General features: G+C 43.2%; 1 protein-coding gene across 6 annotated transcripts in view; it reads right to left on the reverse strand.

The window, feature by feature from the left end:
* The window catches only part of mllt10 (MLLT10 histone lysine methyltransferase DOT1L cofactor), an 86,237-nt gene that overhangs the window by 47,906 nt on the left and 20,085 nt on the right, over positions 1 to 18,246 (reverse strand). For all 6 annotated transcript variants that reach the window (XM_052483628.1, XM_052483625.1, XM_052483629.1 and 3 more), the window contains exons 4-6: positions 15,733 to 15,787; positions 605 to 714; positions 303 to 406 (exon numbers count right to left, since the gene is read on the reverse strand). In XM_052483628.1, coding sequence (XP_052339588.1) covers positions 303 to 406; positions 605 to 714; positions 15,733 to 15,787 — 269 coding nt within the window. The remainder of the gene's footprint in view (positions 1 to 302; positions 407 to 604; positions 715 to 15,732; positions 15,788 to 18,246) is intronic.

The raw sequence follows: 18,246 nt of genomic DNA on the forward strand, positions 1-18,246 counted from the left end.
AGTTTCCTGTGTGTATGAAGAATGATCCCCCACCCAACGGACATCCAGCCAACTTATAGGAAGCATTGGAGTCAACATGGGCCAGCATCCCCGTGGAACGCTTTCGACACCTTAGAGTCCACGCCTCAACGAATTGAGGCTGCTCTGAGGGCAAGGGGACTCAATATCAGGAAGGTGTTCGCAATGTTTTGTACAGTGACAGTCAGTGTATATTACATACAAATTGTAGGTATTTGAATGAAGCTCACAATGTAAACATGCATTAATGAAGATGTAGGTATTTGAATGTGGCTCTGGCTCACCATGTGACATGGAAGGCTTGTCGGCAGCCATGTTTGTTACAGGTCATGCAGGCTCCGGTGGCAGCTTTACTCTCTCTGCCCTGGTCCTCACAGATATAACACTTCTACACACACACACACACACACACACACACACACACACACACACACACACACACACACACACACACACACACACACACACACACACACACACACACACACACACACACACACACACACACACACACACACACACAGAGGAAAAAACAGTCACACACAGAAATGTAGGGACACAAACAGACAGAGTGAAGTATGTGTACCTTGTTGTAGCGATCGTGGGGTACAGACTGCAGTACGATGGGTTCCATGGTGGAGACATTAGCAAACTCCACTTCTGGGATGTAGAGGGCACACACCACATGGGCCCAACCTATAAAACACACAGAGAACAAACATCAGCCCATACACTATTACCTATTCAAACACACACCCACACAAATCCCTTTCCATTTCAATCGTGTTAGTGGGAAAGGTAGCTGACGAACTTGAGCAGGAATGGGCAGTGGGCCAGTTGAATGACAAGTCAGATGGTGGTGAATAGTATCTCCCTCCCTCCGTTCTCTCTCTATTCCAGGAACAACAATAAGCTTCAACTTACAGTTGAACCCCTGCCCTGCCTTTGACCTAGCCGGGGCGGACACAGGGGATGAGAGGGGGAGGAGAAGAGATAGAGGAGAAAGAGGGTGTAAAAGGGGATGTTGTTTTGAAGTCCCTCCAAGAATCTGGCAGTGGACCATAAAACAGGGCCATAAAACCATACAGTCTCCATACACACAAACAGAAATTTGCATCCTGCAAATTCCAAAAAGTTTTGGGACACTAAAGTCCATGGAGAATAAGACCACCTCCTCTCAGCTGCCCACTGAACTGAGGCTAGGAAACACTGTCACCACCGATAAATCCACAATAATAGAGAATTTCAATAAACATTTCTCTACGGCTGGCCACGCTTTCCACCTGGCTACCCCAACCCCGGTCAACAGCTCTGCACCCCATGCAGCAACTGGCCCAAGCCCCCCTGCTTCTCCTTCACCCAAATCCAGACAGAAGTCCTGAAAGAGCTGCAGAATCTGGATCCCTACAAATCAGCTGGGCTCAAAATGATCCGCCGCCATTGTCGCAACCCTTATTACTAGCCTGTTCAACCCCTCTTTCATATCGTCAGATTCCTAAAGACTGGAAAGCGACCACGGTCATCCCCCTCTTCAAAGGGGGAGACACTCTAGACCCAAACTGTTACAGACCTACAGTGGGGAGAACAAGTATTTGATACATTGCCGAATTTGCAGGTTTTCCTACTTACAAAAGCATGTAGAGGTCTGTAATTCTTATCATAGGTACACTTCAACTGTGAGAGACTAAATCTAAAACAAAAATCCAGAAAATTACATTGTATGATTTTTAAGTAATTAATTTGCATTTTATTGCATGACATAAGTATTTGATCACCTACCAACCAGTAAGAATTCCAGCTCTCACAGACCTGTTAGTTTTTCTTTAAGAAGCCCTCCTGTTCTCCACTCATTACCATGTATTAACTGCACCTGTTTGAACTCGTTACCTGTATAAAAGACACCTGTCCACACACTCAATCAAACAGAGCTCCAACCTCTCCACAATGGCCAAGACCAGAGAGCTGTGTAAGGACATCAAGGATAAATTGTAGACCTGCACAAGGCTAGGATGGGCTACAGGGCAATAGGCAAGAAGCTTGGTGACAAGGCAACAAATGTTGGCGCAATTATTAGAAAATGGAAGAAGTTCAAGATGACGGTCAATCACTCTCGGTCTGGGGCTCCATGCAATATCTCACCTCGTGGGGCATCAATGATCATGAGGAAGGTGAGGATCAGCCCAGAACTACACGGCAGGACCTGGTCAATGACCTGAAGAGAGTTGGGACCACAGTCTCAAAGAAAACCATTAGTAACACACTACGGCGTCATGGATTAAAATCCTGCAGCGCACGCAAGGTCCCCTGCTCAAGCGAGCGCATGTCCAGGCCCGTCTGAAATTTGCCAATGACCATCTGGATGATCCAGAGGAGGAATGGGAGAAGGTCATGTGGTGTGATGAGACAAAAATATAGCTTTTGTCTAAACTCCACTCGCCGTGTTTGGAGGAAGAAGAAGGATGAGTACAACCCCAAGAACACCATCCCAACCGTGAAGCATGGAGGTGGAAACATAATTCTTTGGGGATGCTTTTCTGCATGCAAAGGGGACAGGAAGACTGCACCGTATTGAGGGGAGGATGGATGGGGCCATGTATCGCAAGATCTTGGCCAACAACCTCCTTCCCTCAGTAAGAGCATTGAAGATGGGTTGTGGCTGGGTCTTTCAGCATGACAACGACCCGAAACACACAGCCAGGGCAACTAAGGAGAGGCTCCGTAAGAAGCATCTCACCTATCCAGTCTCCAGACCTGAAAGTCCGTATTGCCCAGCGTCAGCCCCGAAACCTGAAGGATCTGAAGAAGGTCTGTATGGAGGAGTGGGCCAAAATCCCTGCTGCAGTGTGTGCAAACCTGGTCAAGAACTACAGGAACGTATGATCTCTGTAATTGCAAACAAAGGTTTCTGTACCAAATATTAAGTTCTGCAATAAAATGTAAATTAATTACTTAAAAATCATACAATGTGATTATCTAGATTTTTGCTTTAGATTCCGTCTCTCACAGTTGAAGTGTACCTATGATACAAAAGACAGACCTCTACATGCTTTGTAAGTAGGAAAACCTGCAAAATCGGCAGTGTATCAAATACTTGTTCTCCCCACTGTATATCCATCCTGCCCTGCCTTTCTAAAGTCTTTGAAAGCAAAGTGAACAAACAGATAAAAAATAATAATAATATATGCCATTTAGCTGACGCTTTTATCCAAAGCGACTTACAGTCATGTGTGCATACATTCTACGTATGGGTGGTCCCGGGAATCGAACCCACTACCCAGATCACTGACCATCTCGAATCCCACCGTACCTTCTCCGTTTATCTGGTTTCCGAGCTGGTCACGGGTGCACCTCAGCCACGCTCAAGGTCCTAAACGATATCATAACCACCATCGATAAAAAAACAGTACTGTGCAGCAGTCTTCATCGACCTGGCCAAGGCTTTCGACTCTGTCAATCACCGCATTCTTATCGGCAGACACAACAGCCTTAGTTTCTCGAATGGCTGCCTCACCTGGTTCACCAACTACTTCTCTGACAGAGTTCAGTGTGTCAAATTGGAGGGCCTGCTGTCTGGACCTCTATGGGGGTGCCACAGGGTTCAATTCTTGGGCCAACTAATTTCTCTGTATAAATCAATGATGTCGCTGATCCAGCTCTACACAGACGACACCATTCTGTATACATCTGGCACTTCTTTGGACACTGTGTTAACAAACCTCCAAACGAGCTTCAATGCTTCCGAGCCCTCCAATTGCTCTTAAATGCTAATAAAAACTAAATACATGCTCTTCAACTCATCGCTACCTGCACCCGCCCGCCTAGTATCACTAATATGGACGGTTCTGACTTAGAATACGTGGACAACTATAAATACCTAGGTGTCTGGCTAGACTGTAATAAGTATCTCCAATCCAAAATTAAATCTAGAAGTGGCTTCCTATTTCGCAACAAAGCCTCCTTCACTCATGCTGCCAAACATACCCTCGTAAAACTGACAATCGTGCCGATCCTGGACATCGGCGATGTCGTTTACAAAATAGCCTCCAACACTCTACTCAGAAAAATGGATGCTGTCTATCGCAGTGCTATCCGTTTTGTCACAAATGCCCCATATTCTATTGTGACCTGTATGCTCTCGTCGGCTGGTCCTCACTACATAATCGGCACCAAACCCCCTGGCTCCAGGTCATCCTTAAGTCTTTGCTAGGTAAAGCTCCGCCTTATTTCAGCTCACTGGTCACGATAACACCCACCCGTAGCACACGCTCCAGCAGGTATATCTCACTGGTCATCCCCAAAGCCAATACCTGCTTTGGCTACATTTCCTTCCAGTTCTCTGCTGCCAATGACTGGAACTAATTGCAAAAATCACTGAAGTTGGAGACTTATATCTCGTTCGCTAACTTCAAGCATCGGCTGTTCACAGCAGCTTACCGATCGTTGCAGCTGTTCACAGCAGCTTACCGATCGTTGCAGCTGTTCACAGCAGCTTACCGATCGTTGCAGCTGTTCACAGCAGCTTACCGATCGTTGCAGCTGTTCACAGCAGCTTACCGATCGTTGCAGCTGTTCACAGCAGCTTACCGATCGTTGCAGCTGTTCACAGCAGCTTACCGATCGTTGCAGCTGTTCACAGCAGCTTACCGATCGTTGCAGCTGTTCACAGCAGCTTACCGATCGTTGCAGCTGTTCACAGCAGCTTACCGATCGTTGCAGCTGTTCACAGCCTATCTGTAAGTAGCCCATCCATCCAACCAACTACCTACCTCATCCCCATATTTGCTTATTTATGTTTTTCTGCTCTTTTGTACACCAGTATTTCTACTTGCACATCCTCATCTGCACATCTATCACTAAAACTAGATGACAATATCCAAATAATGCTTGACTTGGTATAGGTACCCCCTGTATATTGCCTCATGATTGTTATTTTGTGTTACTTTTATATATTTGTTTTACCTTTATTTAACTAGCCTAGTCAGTGAAGAACAAATTCTTATTTACAATGACTGCCTGTACCGGCCAAATCCAGACGACCCTGGGCCAATTGTGCACCGCCCTATGGGACTCCCAATCACGTCCGGTTGTGATACAGCCCGGAATCGAACCAGGGTCTGTAGTGACACCTAACACTGAGATGCAGTGCCTTAGACCGTTGCGACACTTGGGAACTCATTTCCCATATTACATTTTTTACTTTAGTTTATTTTGTAAATATTTTCTTAACTCTTGTCTTAAAACTGCATTGTTGGTTAAGGGCTTGTAAAGTAAGCATTTCATGGTACGGTCTATTACACCTGTTGTATTCGGCGCATGTGACAAATACAATTTGATCTATAGTGGTGAAGACAGTAGTATGACTGACAACTTTACCAGGACAAGGACTTGCTAATGTCAAGGTCTTTCTAAAAACCTAATCTCTGATGAAGCAAGCTAAATGATAGTGTTTGCGTAGTTAGCTACATGGCAAATGAATAGGAACGTTCACGTATCTAAAATGACATGATTATTGATGTTTACTGACCATATAAAGCAGTTACTTGCTGTATAGATGATAGAGCTAAATGTGTTTTGCAAGAAATAATGTGGACACCTGCTCGTCAACCATATCTTTCCAAAATCATGGGCCTTCATATGGAGTTGGTCCCCCTATGTTGCTATAGCAACCTCCACTTCTCTGGGAAGGCTTTCCACTAGATGTTGAAACATTGCTGTGGGGACTTGATTCCTTTCACCCACAACAACAATAGTGAGGTTGGGCATTGATGTTGGGCGGTTAGGCCTGGCTCGCAGTCAGCGTTCAAATTCATCCCAAAGGTGTTTGATGGGGTTGAGGTCAGGCCAGTCAAGTTCCTCCACACCGATCTTGACAAACCATTTCTGTATAACCTCACTTTGTGCACATGGGGCATTGTCATGCGGAAACAGGAAAGAGCCTTCCCCCCCCAAACTGTTGCCACAAAGTTGGAAGCAGAGGATTGTGTAGAATGTCATTGTATGCTGTAGCATTAAGATTTCCCGTCACTGGAATTAAGGGGCCTAGCCTGAACCATGAAAAACAGCCCCAGACCATTATTCCTCCTATACCAAACATTTGTTGGCACTACGCATTGGAGCAGGTAGCATTCTCCTGGCATCTCCCGAACCCAGATTCGTCCATCGGACTTCCAGATGGTGTACATTTCATGAAGCACCTGACAAACAGTTATTGTACTGACGTTGCTTCCAGAGGTAGTTTTGAAATCGGTAGTGAGTGTTGCAACAGAGGACAGACGATTTTTAAATGCGGTTCTAAACTCGGTGGTCCCTTTCTTCCCGGGCACCGAAGATGTGGATGTCGATTAAGGCAGCCCCCGCATCTCTCTGATTCAGAGGAGTTGGGTTAACCTCTCTCTACGCTAGCGTCCCACCTGGCCAACATCCAGTGAGATTGCAGTGCTCCAAATTCAAATACAGAAATACTCATTATAAAAATTCAGAAAATATACAACTATTTTACATAGGATTAAAGATAAACTTCTTGTGAATCCAACCACGGTGTCCGATTTAAAAAATGCTTACGGCGAAAGCATACCGTACAATTATTTGAGAACATAGCCCAGCAGACAAATCATTACAAACAGTAACCAGTCAAGTAGAAGAGTTACACAAGTCAGAAATAGAGAAAATTAATCACTTACCTTTGATGATCTTCATATGGTTGCACTCAGAAGACATTCATTTATTCAATAAATGTTCCTTTTGTTTGATAAAGTCTCTTTATATCCGAAAATCTCAGTTTTTTCTTCAGTAATCCACAGGCTCAAACGCAGTCACAACAGGCAGACAAAAAAATCCAAATAGTATCCGTAAAGTTCACAGAAACATGTCAAACGATGTTTATATTCAATCCTTGGGTTGTTTTTAGCCTAAATAATCAATATATTTAAACCGGACAATAACGTTGTCAATATAAAAGGTAAACAAGAAAGGCACTCTCTGGAGCACGTGATGCCGCGGAGCTGAGCAGACGTTGACAAACCGAGCTCTTCAAAGTTATTCTATTTTTACCTAAATAACAACGTTGAAACAATATTCTAACATCGGCTGATAAATTGTCAAGTACTTACCTTCCCAAAGAGCCATGGACCTCCGACCGAGAGGCAAGAAGGACGACCAAAACGTTGTTGATTCCCAAGATAACGATAACGCTACAGCTAGTTCCAGACTGTTGCTCTCAGCGGCCTCTTGCGAGCCTGCCGCCATGCTGGCTACTCTCCTCCGGGAAATTCAGGATGGTAACAGAGGTCTTTCTCTGAAAATTGATAAGAAATCGGCTGAACTCCATTCTTCCTTTGACGACCTGAAATCCTCCATGAATGATCTCCTTTTGAGAACGACTGAGGCAGAGCTGCGCATTAGCACAGTTGAAGATACCATCGCTAGACATGACCAGGTCTTGACACAACTACAAAAGGACAATGCCTACCTCAAAAACAAAGTAGATCAGATGGAGAACCAGAGTAGACGTAGTAATATCCGTGTGGTGGGATTGAAAGAGGACAGCGAGGGCCGTGACCCGGTCCGTTTCTTCACTCAATGGATCCCGGAGGTCCGAGGCATAATCAACTTCACCAAGCCGCTGGGAATCGAACGCGCCCACAGAACATCAGCGCCAAAACCCCGGCCAGATGAGCCCCCACGAGCCATCCTGATCAGGTTCCTCCGTTTCCAAGACAGAGAGAAGATACTGCAACTCGCAAAGAGCCAAAGGGGACATCACCATCAATGGAAAGAGGGTCAGCCTTTTCCCAGATATGAGCGCGGATCTCGCCAGACGTCGCAAAGAGTTCAGACCTGCCGCCAAAGCACTGAAGGAGAAGAACATCACCGACTACCTAATCCACCCTGCGCGGATGAAAGTTCAGTACAAAGGCCGAAGCCATCTCTTCAACACACCGGGAGAAGTGCACACTTTTCTCAAAGAACTGAGCCGCGTCTGAGCCAGGACGGTCTCTCTGGGGGATAAAATGCAGTTTGTTTGTTTTCTCTTATCCGGATTGAACTGCTGGTATCTCCCGGTCACTATAATTGATTTGTACATTTTCAACTAACCGTATCTTCCCGGGGTGAGTTCTATTACATTTACAGGAGAGTATACTTTGGTTTAGTCCATATCTACTGGGCGAAGCAATAAGTGGGCTTAGTTAGGCCCACTGCTTTCCCCCTCATTTATGTTAATCTTTCGAAAAGAGACTCAAGCATCCCTTACCGTGGGCAGTAAATATTCAGCCATAAATATATATTCACAACGTTTGTTTTCAATTTAGAGAGCTCGCAGGTTTTAGTTTACGCCAAGGTTTAGCTAGTAAGAGCAAGATGGAAAGCGAGCAGTTACATATTTGAAACCCAACCTATGCTTAATCCACTAAAATATGTCACATTCAACATAAAAGGTCTTAACAGCCCGATTAAAAGGAAAAGAGTCTATAAATACCTCAAGAAATTAAAGGCTGACATTGTGTTTTTACAAGAAACACATCTTACAGGCAGTGAACACAAGAAATTGAAGAGGGAATGGGTAGGACAAGTTTTTGCATCCTCTTTTAACTCCGAAGCAAGAGGAACTGCAATTTTGATAAGTAGACACATCCCCTTCTGCGTCAACAACACCATCTCTGATCCCTCTGGCAGGTTTGTTTTGGTGCAGGGGCATATGTTTTCAGAGTCTTGGACCCTATTGAATATTTATGCTCCTAACTTCGATGACCATATGTTTATTCAAAATGTCTTCCTTCAGGTTGCTCAAGCACCACCAGGATGGCTACTGGTTGGAGTAGATTAAAAATTTTGCTTAGATACAGTTCTTAATAGGTCTTCTGATAAACCCTCACTTCTTACCAAAGCCGGCAAGCTCACCATATCATTCATGAAAGATCTCAATTTACTAGACATCTGGAGACAGTTGCACCCACAGGATAGGGACGACTCTTTTTATTCACACCCACACAAGACACACACACGCATAGATAACTTTTTACTTTCGACACAACTGTTTCATAGAGTGTTAGATGTCGAGTATCTCCCCAGATTGCTTAGTGACCATTCTCCTCTGGTATTATCAATCTCCATTCCAACCAAGGTAAATGGAGCATATAGATGGAGACTAAATTCTACACTCCTAAAGCAACCTGAATTTTGTGCATTCATCAAATAACAGATCAATATTTTTACTTTGACAAACAAACCCTCTGCTCCTGACAGTTTCATTCTTTGGGACACATTGAAGGCCTATCTGAGGGGACAGATTATTTCCTATACTAAAGGGCTGAAGAGAAAACACGGTGCGGAACTGAGTGCCCTTGAATCTGAAATCTCCGAGCTAGAGAAACCCTACCAAAGAGGCCCGACTAAAGATCTATACAGGCTTTTGGTAAATAAAAAACTTAAATGTAACATTCTGAACACATATCAAGCTGAGAGGGCCATCACTAAATCAAAACAGCGTTATTACGAGCTTGGAGAGAAAGCTCACAAAGTATTGGCATGGCAACTGAAAGCAGAGGAAAGTAAGAGAACAATTAATGCCATAGAAACTCTTACTAATGAGATATCTTTCGACCCTACTGAAATTAATAATATTTTAAGAAATACGATGAAGACCTCTACACTTCCCAATAGAGCGATGATCTATCAGAGATCGACTCCTTTCTCTCCTCTCTCAACCTCCCATGCCTGTCAGGGGAAGACAGCGAGCGCCTGAGTGAACGCTTCTCAGTTCCTGAATTGTTGGAGGCCATTAAATCCTTACCTTCTAATAAATCTCCTGGGGAGGATGGCTTCCCTCCAGAGTTCTATAAAGAATTTAGGGAGCTGTTGGTCCTCTAGCTTATGGAGGTACTTAAAAAAGCCAGAGAAGACAACTGCCTTCCAGAGTCTCTCTCTCAAGCAGTGATTACTGCAATCCACAAGAAAGGGAAAACCCCTCTAAAGTGCGCCTTCTATAGACCAATCTCTCTCCTTAACACAGATTGTAAACTGGTCACCAAGATGCTATCCAAGAGACTGGAGTCATGTCTTCCCCTGTTGGTCAACCCAGATTAGACTGGCTTCATAATTAATAGATTGTCCTCCAATAATCTCAGAAGGTTCTTTGATATAATTCACCTTGCTAACAAAAACAAAATACCTAGTGACGCAGTCTCCCTCGACGCTGAAAAGGCCTTTGATAGGGTTGAATGGCCAAACCTCTTTCGCGTCTTGGAAAAGTTCGGTTTAGGTACCGTGTTTGTAAATTTGATAAAATCACTCTACAAATCTCCTAAAGCTAGGATTGCTACCAATGGGATTACTTCCTCCTCTTTCCCTCTTTATAGGGGGAACAGACAAGGTTGCCCAATTAGCCCCCACCTCTTTGCCATCGAACCGTTGGCTGAGGCCATTAGAACGTGCCCTGACATACATGGCTTTGAGGTGGGCTCCCATACCCATAAATTATCACTTTGCGGACAACGTTATCTTATTTCTAACAAACCCAGAACACTCCCTCGCTCACTTGCAGCCCTCTCTCACTTGCAGATCCTACTACAGTGTTATAGTTCTTTCTCTGGATATCAATTTTGATAAAAGCGAAATCTTACCGTTGTCTGTCTTTGACCATCATACCATCAAGCACAAGTTTCCTTTTGGATGGTCGCCTATGGGCTTCACATATTTGGGCATAATGGTGGATGGTAATCTGAACAACCTCTATGAACTCAATCTGGCCAGTTTGTTGCAAAAGGTGGAGATTGACCTTTGTAAATGGATGGACTTACCTCTCACTCTACTGGGTAGAATCAATGTAATTAAAATTAATGTCCTGCCCAGATTTCTATATCTGTTTCAATCTCTCCCTATCCCTGTTCCCGCAGCATTTTTTTCCACTCTCGACAAGCTGACCAGACGGTTTATCTGGCACGGCAAAACCCCTAGGGTTGGCCTGGATAAACTGACCCTTGATTACAGTCAAGGGGGCTTAAACCTCCCCAATTTTAGAATGTACTACTGGGTGCACAGTCTAGGTTTCTGGCTCAGAGGTTTGACAATGGTCCCTCTCCCTCATGGTTGAACATTGAAAAGCTTGAGGTAAATGATGACACTGGGGCAGAATTGTTTTACAAATGGGACAGAAAATCTATAAAAACCATCACAGACAACCCTTTAACCTGTTACTCCTACCCCCTACTTTTTCGAACATTCTGTTAAAAATCGTGCAACATTTCAGAGCCCTGCTGCTCATGCCAGGAATATAGTATATGCATATGATTAGTATGTGTGGATAGAAAACACTCAGACGTTTATAAAACTGGTTAAATCACGGCTGTGACTATAACAGAACGTGCGTTTCATCGAAAAGTGCAGGAAAATCTGATCACTGAAAATGGAAAAATATATCCATGCGCGACTTGAACCCATTGATAAAGGTGAACCACATTTAATGGGGCTGAGGTTGCAATACCTACAGCTTCCACACGTTGTCTAGAGTCTTGTCATTTGCCTACTATTTGTTTCTTGGTCAAACAGATGCAAGGCAGCGCATTTCTTCCGGTCTCCGACCGGATATTTTGGTTGAGATTTACCCGGACATTATTTCCGGACGGACAGCTAAAGAATATACTTCGCCTCGTGATCAATTTGATCGCTTATTAACGTTTACTAATACCTAAAGTTGCATTACAAAAGTATTTCGAAGCGTTTTGTGAAAGTTTATCGTCAACTTTTTTAATTTAAAAAAATTAAGTTACAAAACGCTCTTTTTTTTCGTTTATCACACAGTCTTCATAGATCGATATCTAGGCTATATATGGACCGATTTAATCGAAAAAAAGACCCAATAGTGATTATGGGACATCTGGTCTTTTGGGGTGTTACATGCTATCAGATATTAGCTTCTCATGCTTTCGCCGAAAAGCATTTTAAAAATCTGACTTGTTGCCTGGATTCACAACGAGTGTAGCGTTAATTCAGTACCCTGCATGTGTATTTTAATGAACGTTTGAGTTTTAACTAGTACTATTAGCATTTAGCGTAGCACATTTGCATTTCCAGATGTCTAGATGGGACGCCTGCGTGCCAGGTAGGAGGAGCAAGAGGTTAATCATACATTCTGCCCTGGCATGGTGCAAACTGCATGAGCTGTTTGGACGAGGGGGATTCCTTTCCCCTAAAACCCCTTTATGGAACAATAGATTGATCCCTATGTTTTTCCAGAATAGTAACTTTAGACCATGGTCTGATAAGGGGATCACTCTTCTGGAACATTGTTACGAGGAGGGAGTTCTTATGTCTTTTGATCAGCTGAAACAGAAATACCACTTGCCTAACAGGGACTTCTTTAGCTACCTACAACTACGAAACTTTATTAGGGTGACTCTCAAGGGACAATGGATCCTACCTAAGATGTCACCTATTGAACAACTCTGCCACGCAGACCAACCACTGTTCAAGACCATTTCCCGTGTATACGATGCTCTTATGTCAGGACTAACACTGCCTGGGCTAGATAAACCCTGACTTAGATGGGGAAAAAGATCTGGGTATTGATCTTGATGAGGATCTATGGAGTGACCTATGCAGGGATGGTGTTACATCCACATTGAACTCCAGATACAGACTGATCCAGATTCATTTCCTCCATCAGCTCTATATCACCCCATCTGGACTGCACAGGTTCAACCAAGATATCTCCTCCCTATGTTTTAGATGTGGCTCAGATGAAGGAACATTCCTCCATTCCACTTGGCAGTGTTCAAAACTACACGGTTTCTGGCAGGGGGTATGCGATACCATATCCTCAATTCACAGGGTTGCATTCCCTTTAGACCCGGAGGTCTGTCTACTGGGTAACTTTACTAACACCAATCTTAGGCAAAGCCATACTATAAAGCTAACAGAAATATTTCTAGCGATTGCCAAGAAATGCATTGCCTTGAAATGTAAATTGGATTCCTCCCTGCCAGTTGCAATGTGGCTTTCGGAAGTTAATAGTTGTATCCCTTTGGAGAAAATCACTTACTGCTTGAGGAATAAGTTAAAGACATTTTACAGAATTTAGCAACCTTTTATTGACTATATGGAGAATCTCCCCCCACATCTCATTGATTGAATCTATATATAATCCTCACAATGTTTCACACGTAATGTATAATATGAAGCCTACGGCAGGTGATCCAATGTCTCGTTATTTTTATTCTTGTATGTTTGTTTATATAATTTTTGTGTTTTTTTTTGTTACGCTAGTCTGTTACTGTCACTTTGTCCTATCGTTGACTAATATCCTTTCACTTTTGTTTTGAATGTTCTTAATTGGAAAATGCAAAAAAAAAGATTTAAAAAAAGAAGACGAAAGGTACTCTTGGCCGCGCGCATGAAAAAGCTCTGACACGGCAGGGTCCACTCATTCAGACTGCTCTTACTCCCTCATTTTTCAGAATACAAGCCTGAAACCATTTCTAAAGACTGTTGACATCTAGTGGAAGGCATAGGAACTGCAATTTGAGTTCTAGGTCAATGGATACTGCAATGGCATTGAATAGAAAACTACAACAAAAAATCCTACTTCCTGAATGGATTTTTCTCAGGTTTTCACCTGCCAAATTGGTTCTGTTATACTCACAGACATTATTTTAAACATTTTGGAAACTTTAGAGTGTTTTCTATCCAAATCTACTAATTATATGCATATCCTATCTTCTCGGCCTGAGTAGAAGGCAGTTTAATTTGGGCGTGCTTTTCATCCAAAATTCCAAATGCTGCCCCCTACACTAGAGAAGTTAAATACGGAACACACATTTCAGTTGAAGGCATTCAGTTGTACAACTGACTAGGTATCCACCTTTCCCTTTCTGTGAGCTTGTATGGCCTACCACGTCGATAATGAGCCGTTGTTGCTCCTAGACATTTCCACTTCACAATAACAGCACTTACAGTTGACACGGGCAGCTCTAATAGGGCAGAAATGTGCCTTACTAACTTGTTGGAAAGGTGGCATCATATGATGGTGTCACGTTGAAAGTAACAGAGCTCTTCAGTAAGGCCATTCTACTGCCTATTATTTGTCTATGGAAATTGCAAGGCTGTGCTCGATTTTATACACCTGTCAGCAACAGGTGTGGCCGAAATAGCCGAATCAACTAATTTGAAGGGGTGTCCACATACTTTTGTATTTATAGTGTACGTTCCATCCATGTTTACAGTCTTCGCTGTGACCTCCTGGTGAACCCAGAGAGGAGCCTCCTCTCAGCCCTATTTACCCAAGCCTGGCTCGCCCCCTCATAAACACACACAACAGGCAGCACACATCCCATTAATGAGACAAAATAAGCATTGGCTAACCACAGAACCTTGTTAGAGGCCAACAGCCTGTGTGTCAATAGTTGATGGGATTACTCAGATCAACGAGGCTCCATATCAGTGTTTCCCAAAGTAGGGGCTTGGTTCATAGAACCGGGTTTACGTCAGTAACCTCCCGCGGCCGCTAGAGGTGGTTGTAATAATATAATAATAATATATGCCATTTAGCAGACGCTTTTATCCAAAGCGACTTACAGTCATGTGTGCATACATTCTACGTATGGGTGGTCCCGGGAATCGAACCCACTACCCTGGCGTTACAAGCGCCATGCTTCTGTTTTCTTCCTACAAATGTGTCTATCTTTTGAATGGTTTAAGCTTCAAAATATTATGACCCCATCACTGAGATATAAGACTCTCAGGAACACGCATGTCTGTTTCTCTCTACAATGTCAACATGCCACGCAGGACTCATTGGAACAGAGCGGACAAGACCAGGCACTAAACCCAACTGAGGGAAAAAAGAACATCACTAGCTAGGTTTCCATCCAATTGAGACAGATTTTCATGCAAATATTCTAAAATCCGCACGATAACAATATGCACATTTTCCCACCAGAGATGTTTCCATCAAATTTACTTGTTGCGAATAAACATGTGTGTGATGGCGTAGTGGACATAAAAATACATTTTGTGGTTAAATTCCCACGTACCAAATACAAGTTAAAAGGGTTCCATCACATTTTCAACTGTGCTAATGGCAGAGAATCGAACACTTGCACTTGAGCCTTTCACTTTCACTTTTGGTCCACCAGCTTCAAAAAGCTCTAAAACCTGCAGAGCTGCTAGCAATGGTTTGGGTCTCACTGTGTGTCCCTTACAGATGGTTCATCATAACATGAACTGAGTATTGTAGGCTTTCCCATATAAACAGAAATTGAGCAAACAGTGCATCAACCAGGAAATGACAGAACGATTTATACATTGCCTGCTTGACCCGATTTCCACTAGATAGCATAGCCACAAAGTCAGGTGCCAGTCCGGTGGGAGAAATCAATAGGCGAATATCACAGCCAATCACAACACTTGTGGGTAAGTAATACTGTGAAAGGCTATCATTCCACTATTACTGCAAATATATTATGGACATTTTCTGAAATTGAAATGCAAAATCATATATAAAAATCCTGTGTAGCCCCTTTAACCATCTGTAAGGGACACACAGTGAGACCCAAACCAGTCCTGGCAGCACCGCAGCTGCATTGTGAATTCACATGGAATTGTATTACTTTTTCGAACGTCATGCCAATAAAAATGGCAGTTTAAACGATAAGAACATTTTTCCATTTGTCACATCCCTACTCACAACACACCTATCCCAGACATATAGGTGATTCTTACCTCCGTTATCTGTCCTCTTGAGGGCACCGTCTTTGTGGGGGCAAAGCTCACACCTCTGCAGAGAAAGAAACAGGAGGGAGGGAGACATGGGCGATTAGCAAAACTCTTTATCAAGCAGATATATACTATACTATAAAGGCTCTGCATCTGTCCTCGTGCTCCTAGACCTTAGTGCTGCTTTTGATACCATCAATCAACACATTCTTTTGGATAGATTGGAAACCAAAATTGGTCTACACGGACAAGTTCTGGCTTGGTTTAGATCTCATCTGTCGGAAAGATATAAGTTTGTCTCTGTGAATGGTTTGTCCTCTGACAAATCAATTGTTAATTTCGGTATTCCTCAAGGTTACATTTTAGGACCACTATTGTTTTCAGTATATATTTAACCTCTTGGGGACGTCATTCGGAAACATAATGTTAACTTTCACTGCTATGCGGATGATACAGCTGTACATTTCAATGAATGACGAACATATCAAGACTGTTTCAAGGACAGATTTTTTCCATTTACGTAACATTGCAAAAATCAGAAATGTTCTGTCCAAAAATGATGCAGAAAAGTTAATCCATGCTTTTGTTACTTCTAGGTTAGACTACTGCAATGCTCTACTTTCTGGCTACCCGGATAAAGCACTAAATAAACTTCAGTTAGTGCTAAATACGGCTGCTAGAATCCTGACTAGAACCAAAAAATGTGATCATATTACTCCAGTGCTAGCCTCCCTACACTGGCTTCCTGTTAACCTGTTAGTCCTCTAGGGGCATTATTTCATTTTTAGATAAAAAGACGTGCCCATTTTAAGCGCAATATTTTGTCACGAAAAGATGCTCGACTATGCTTGGAATTGATAGTTTTGGAAAGAAGACACTCTTACGTTTCCAGAACTGCAATGATTTTCACTGTGAGTGCCTTATAACAAAAGCTTCAGGCAAAACCAAGATGTTTGAGCGACCAGGAAATCAACAGGATTTCTGAAGGTACGTTTTCCATGATCGCCTTATATGGCTGTGAATGCGACAGGAATGAACGGACACTTTCTAGCGTTTCCCCAAGGTGTCTGCAGCATTGTGACGTATTTGTAGGCATATCATTGGAAGATTGACCATAAGAGACTACAATTGCCAAGTGTCCCGCACGGTGTCTGCGTGGAAATTGGTGCGCAAAAGTCAGCTACCAGTATTTTTCCATCCGAATCAGAGAACAAAGAAGGCTTCTAGGACTGCCATTTCAATGAAGAGATATATGACAAAACACCTTGAGGATTGATTCAAACAACGTTTTCCATGTTTCAGTCGATATTATGGAGTTAATTCGGAAAAAGTTTGACGTGTGGGTGACTGAATTTTCGGTTAGTTTCGGTAGCCAAATGCATAGTAACAAAACGGAACGATGTGTCCTACACAAGAATCTTTCAGGAAAAACTGGACATCTGCTATGTAACTGAGAGTCTCCTCATTGAAACATCTGAAGTTCTTCAAAGGTAAATTATTTTATTTGATCCCTTTGCTGGTTTTTGTGAATATGTTGCGTGCTAAATGCTAACGCTAAATGCTAAGCTAGCTATCACCACTCTTACACAAATTATTGATTTTCTCTGGTTCTAAAGCATATTTTGAAAATCTGAGACGACAGGATTGTTAAGAAAAGGATAAGCTTGAGAGCAGGCATATTTATTTCATTTCATTTGCGATTTTTAGAAATCGCTAACGTTGCGTTATGGTAATGAGCTTGAGGCTGTAGTAACGCGACCGCATGCGGGATGGGGCGGACTATGAGGTTAAGACAAGGGCTGATTTCAAGGTTTTACTGCTAACCTACAAAGCATTACTTGGGCTTGCTCCTACCTATTTTTCCGATTTGGTCCTGCCGTACATACCTACACGTACGCTACGGTCACACGATGCAGGCCTCCTAATTGTCCCTAGAATTTCTATTTAAAAAAACAGCTAGAGGCAGGGCTTTCTCCTATAGAACCATTTTTATGGAATGGTCTGCCTACCCATGTGAGAGACGTAGACTTGGTCTCAACCTTTAACTCTTTACTGAAGACTCATCTCTTCAGAAGATCCTCCAGAAGATTCTCTGCCTCTAACCCTATTACAGGGGCTGAGTCACTGGCTTACTGGTGCTCTTCCATGCCGTCCCTAGGAGGGGTGTGTCACTTAAGTGGGTTGAGTCACTGACGTGGTCTTCCTGTCTGGGTTGGCGCCCCCCTTGGGTTGTGCCATGGGGGGGATCTTTGTAGGCTACACTCAGCCTTGTCTCAGGACAAGGTTGAAGATATCCCTCTCGTGGTGTTGGGGCTGTGCTTTGCAAAGTGGGTGGGGTTATGTCCTGCCTGTTTGGCCCTGTCCGGGGGTATCATCAGATGGGGCCACAGTGTCTCCTGACCCCTCCTGTCTCAGCCTCCAGATTTATGCTGCAGTAGTTTGTGTCGGGGGACTAGGGTCAGTCTGTTATATCTGGAGTTTTTATCCTGTCTTATCCGGTGTCTTGTGTGAATTTAAGTA

Source organism: Oncorhynchus keta, chromosome 28 (assembly GCF_023373465.1).
Source record: "Oncorhynchus keta strain PuntledgeMale-10-30-2019 chromosome 28, Oket_V2, whole genome shotgun sequence".
Taxonomy (NCBI): domain Eukaryota; kingdom Metazoa; phylum Chordata; class Actinopteri; order Salmoniformes; family Salmonidae; genus Oncorhynchus; species Oncorhynchus keta.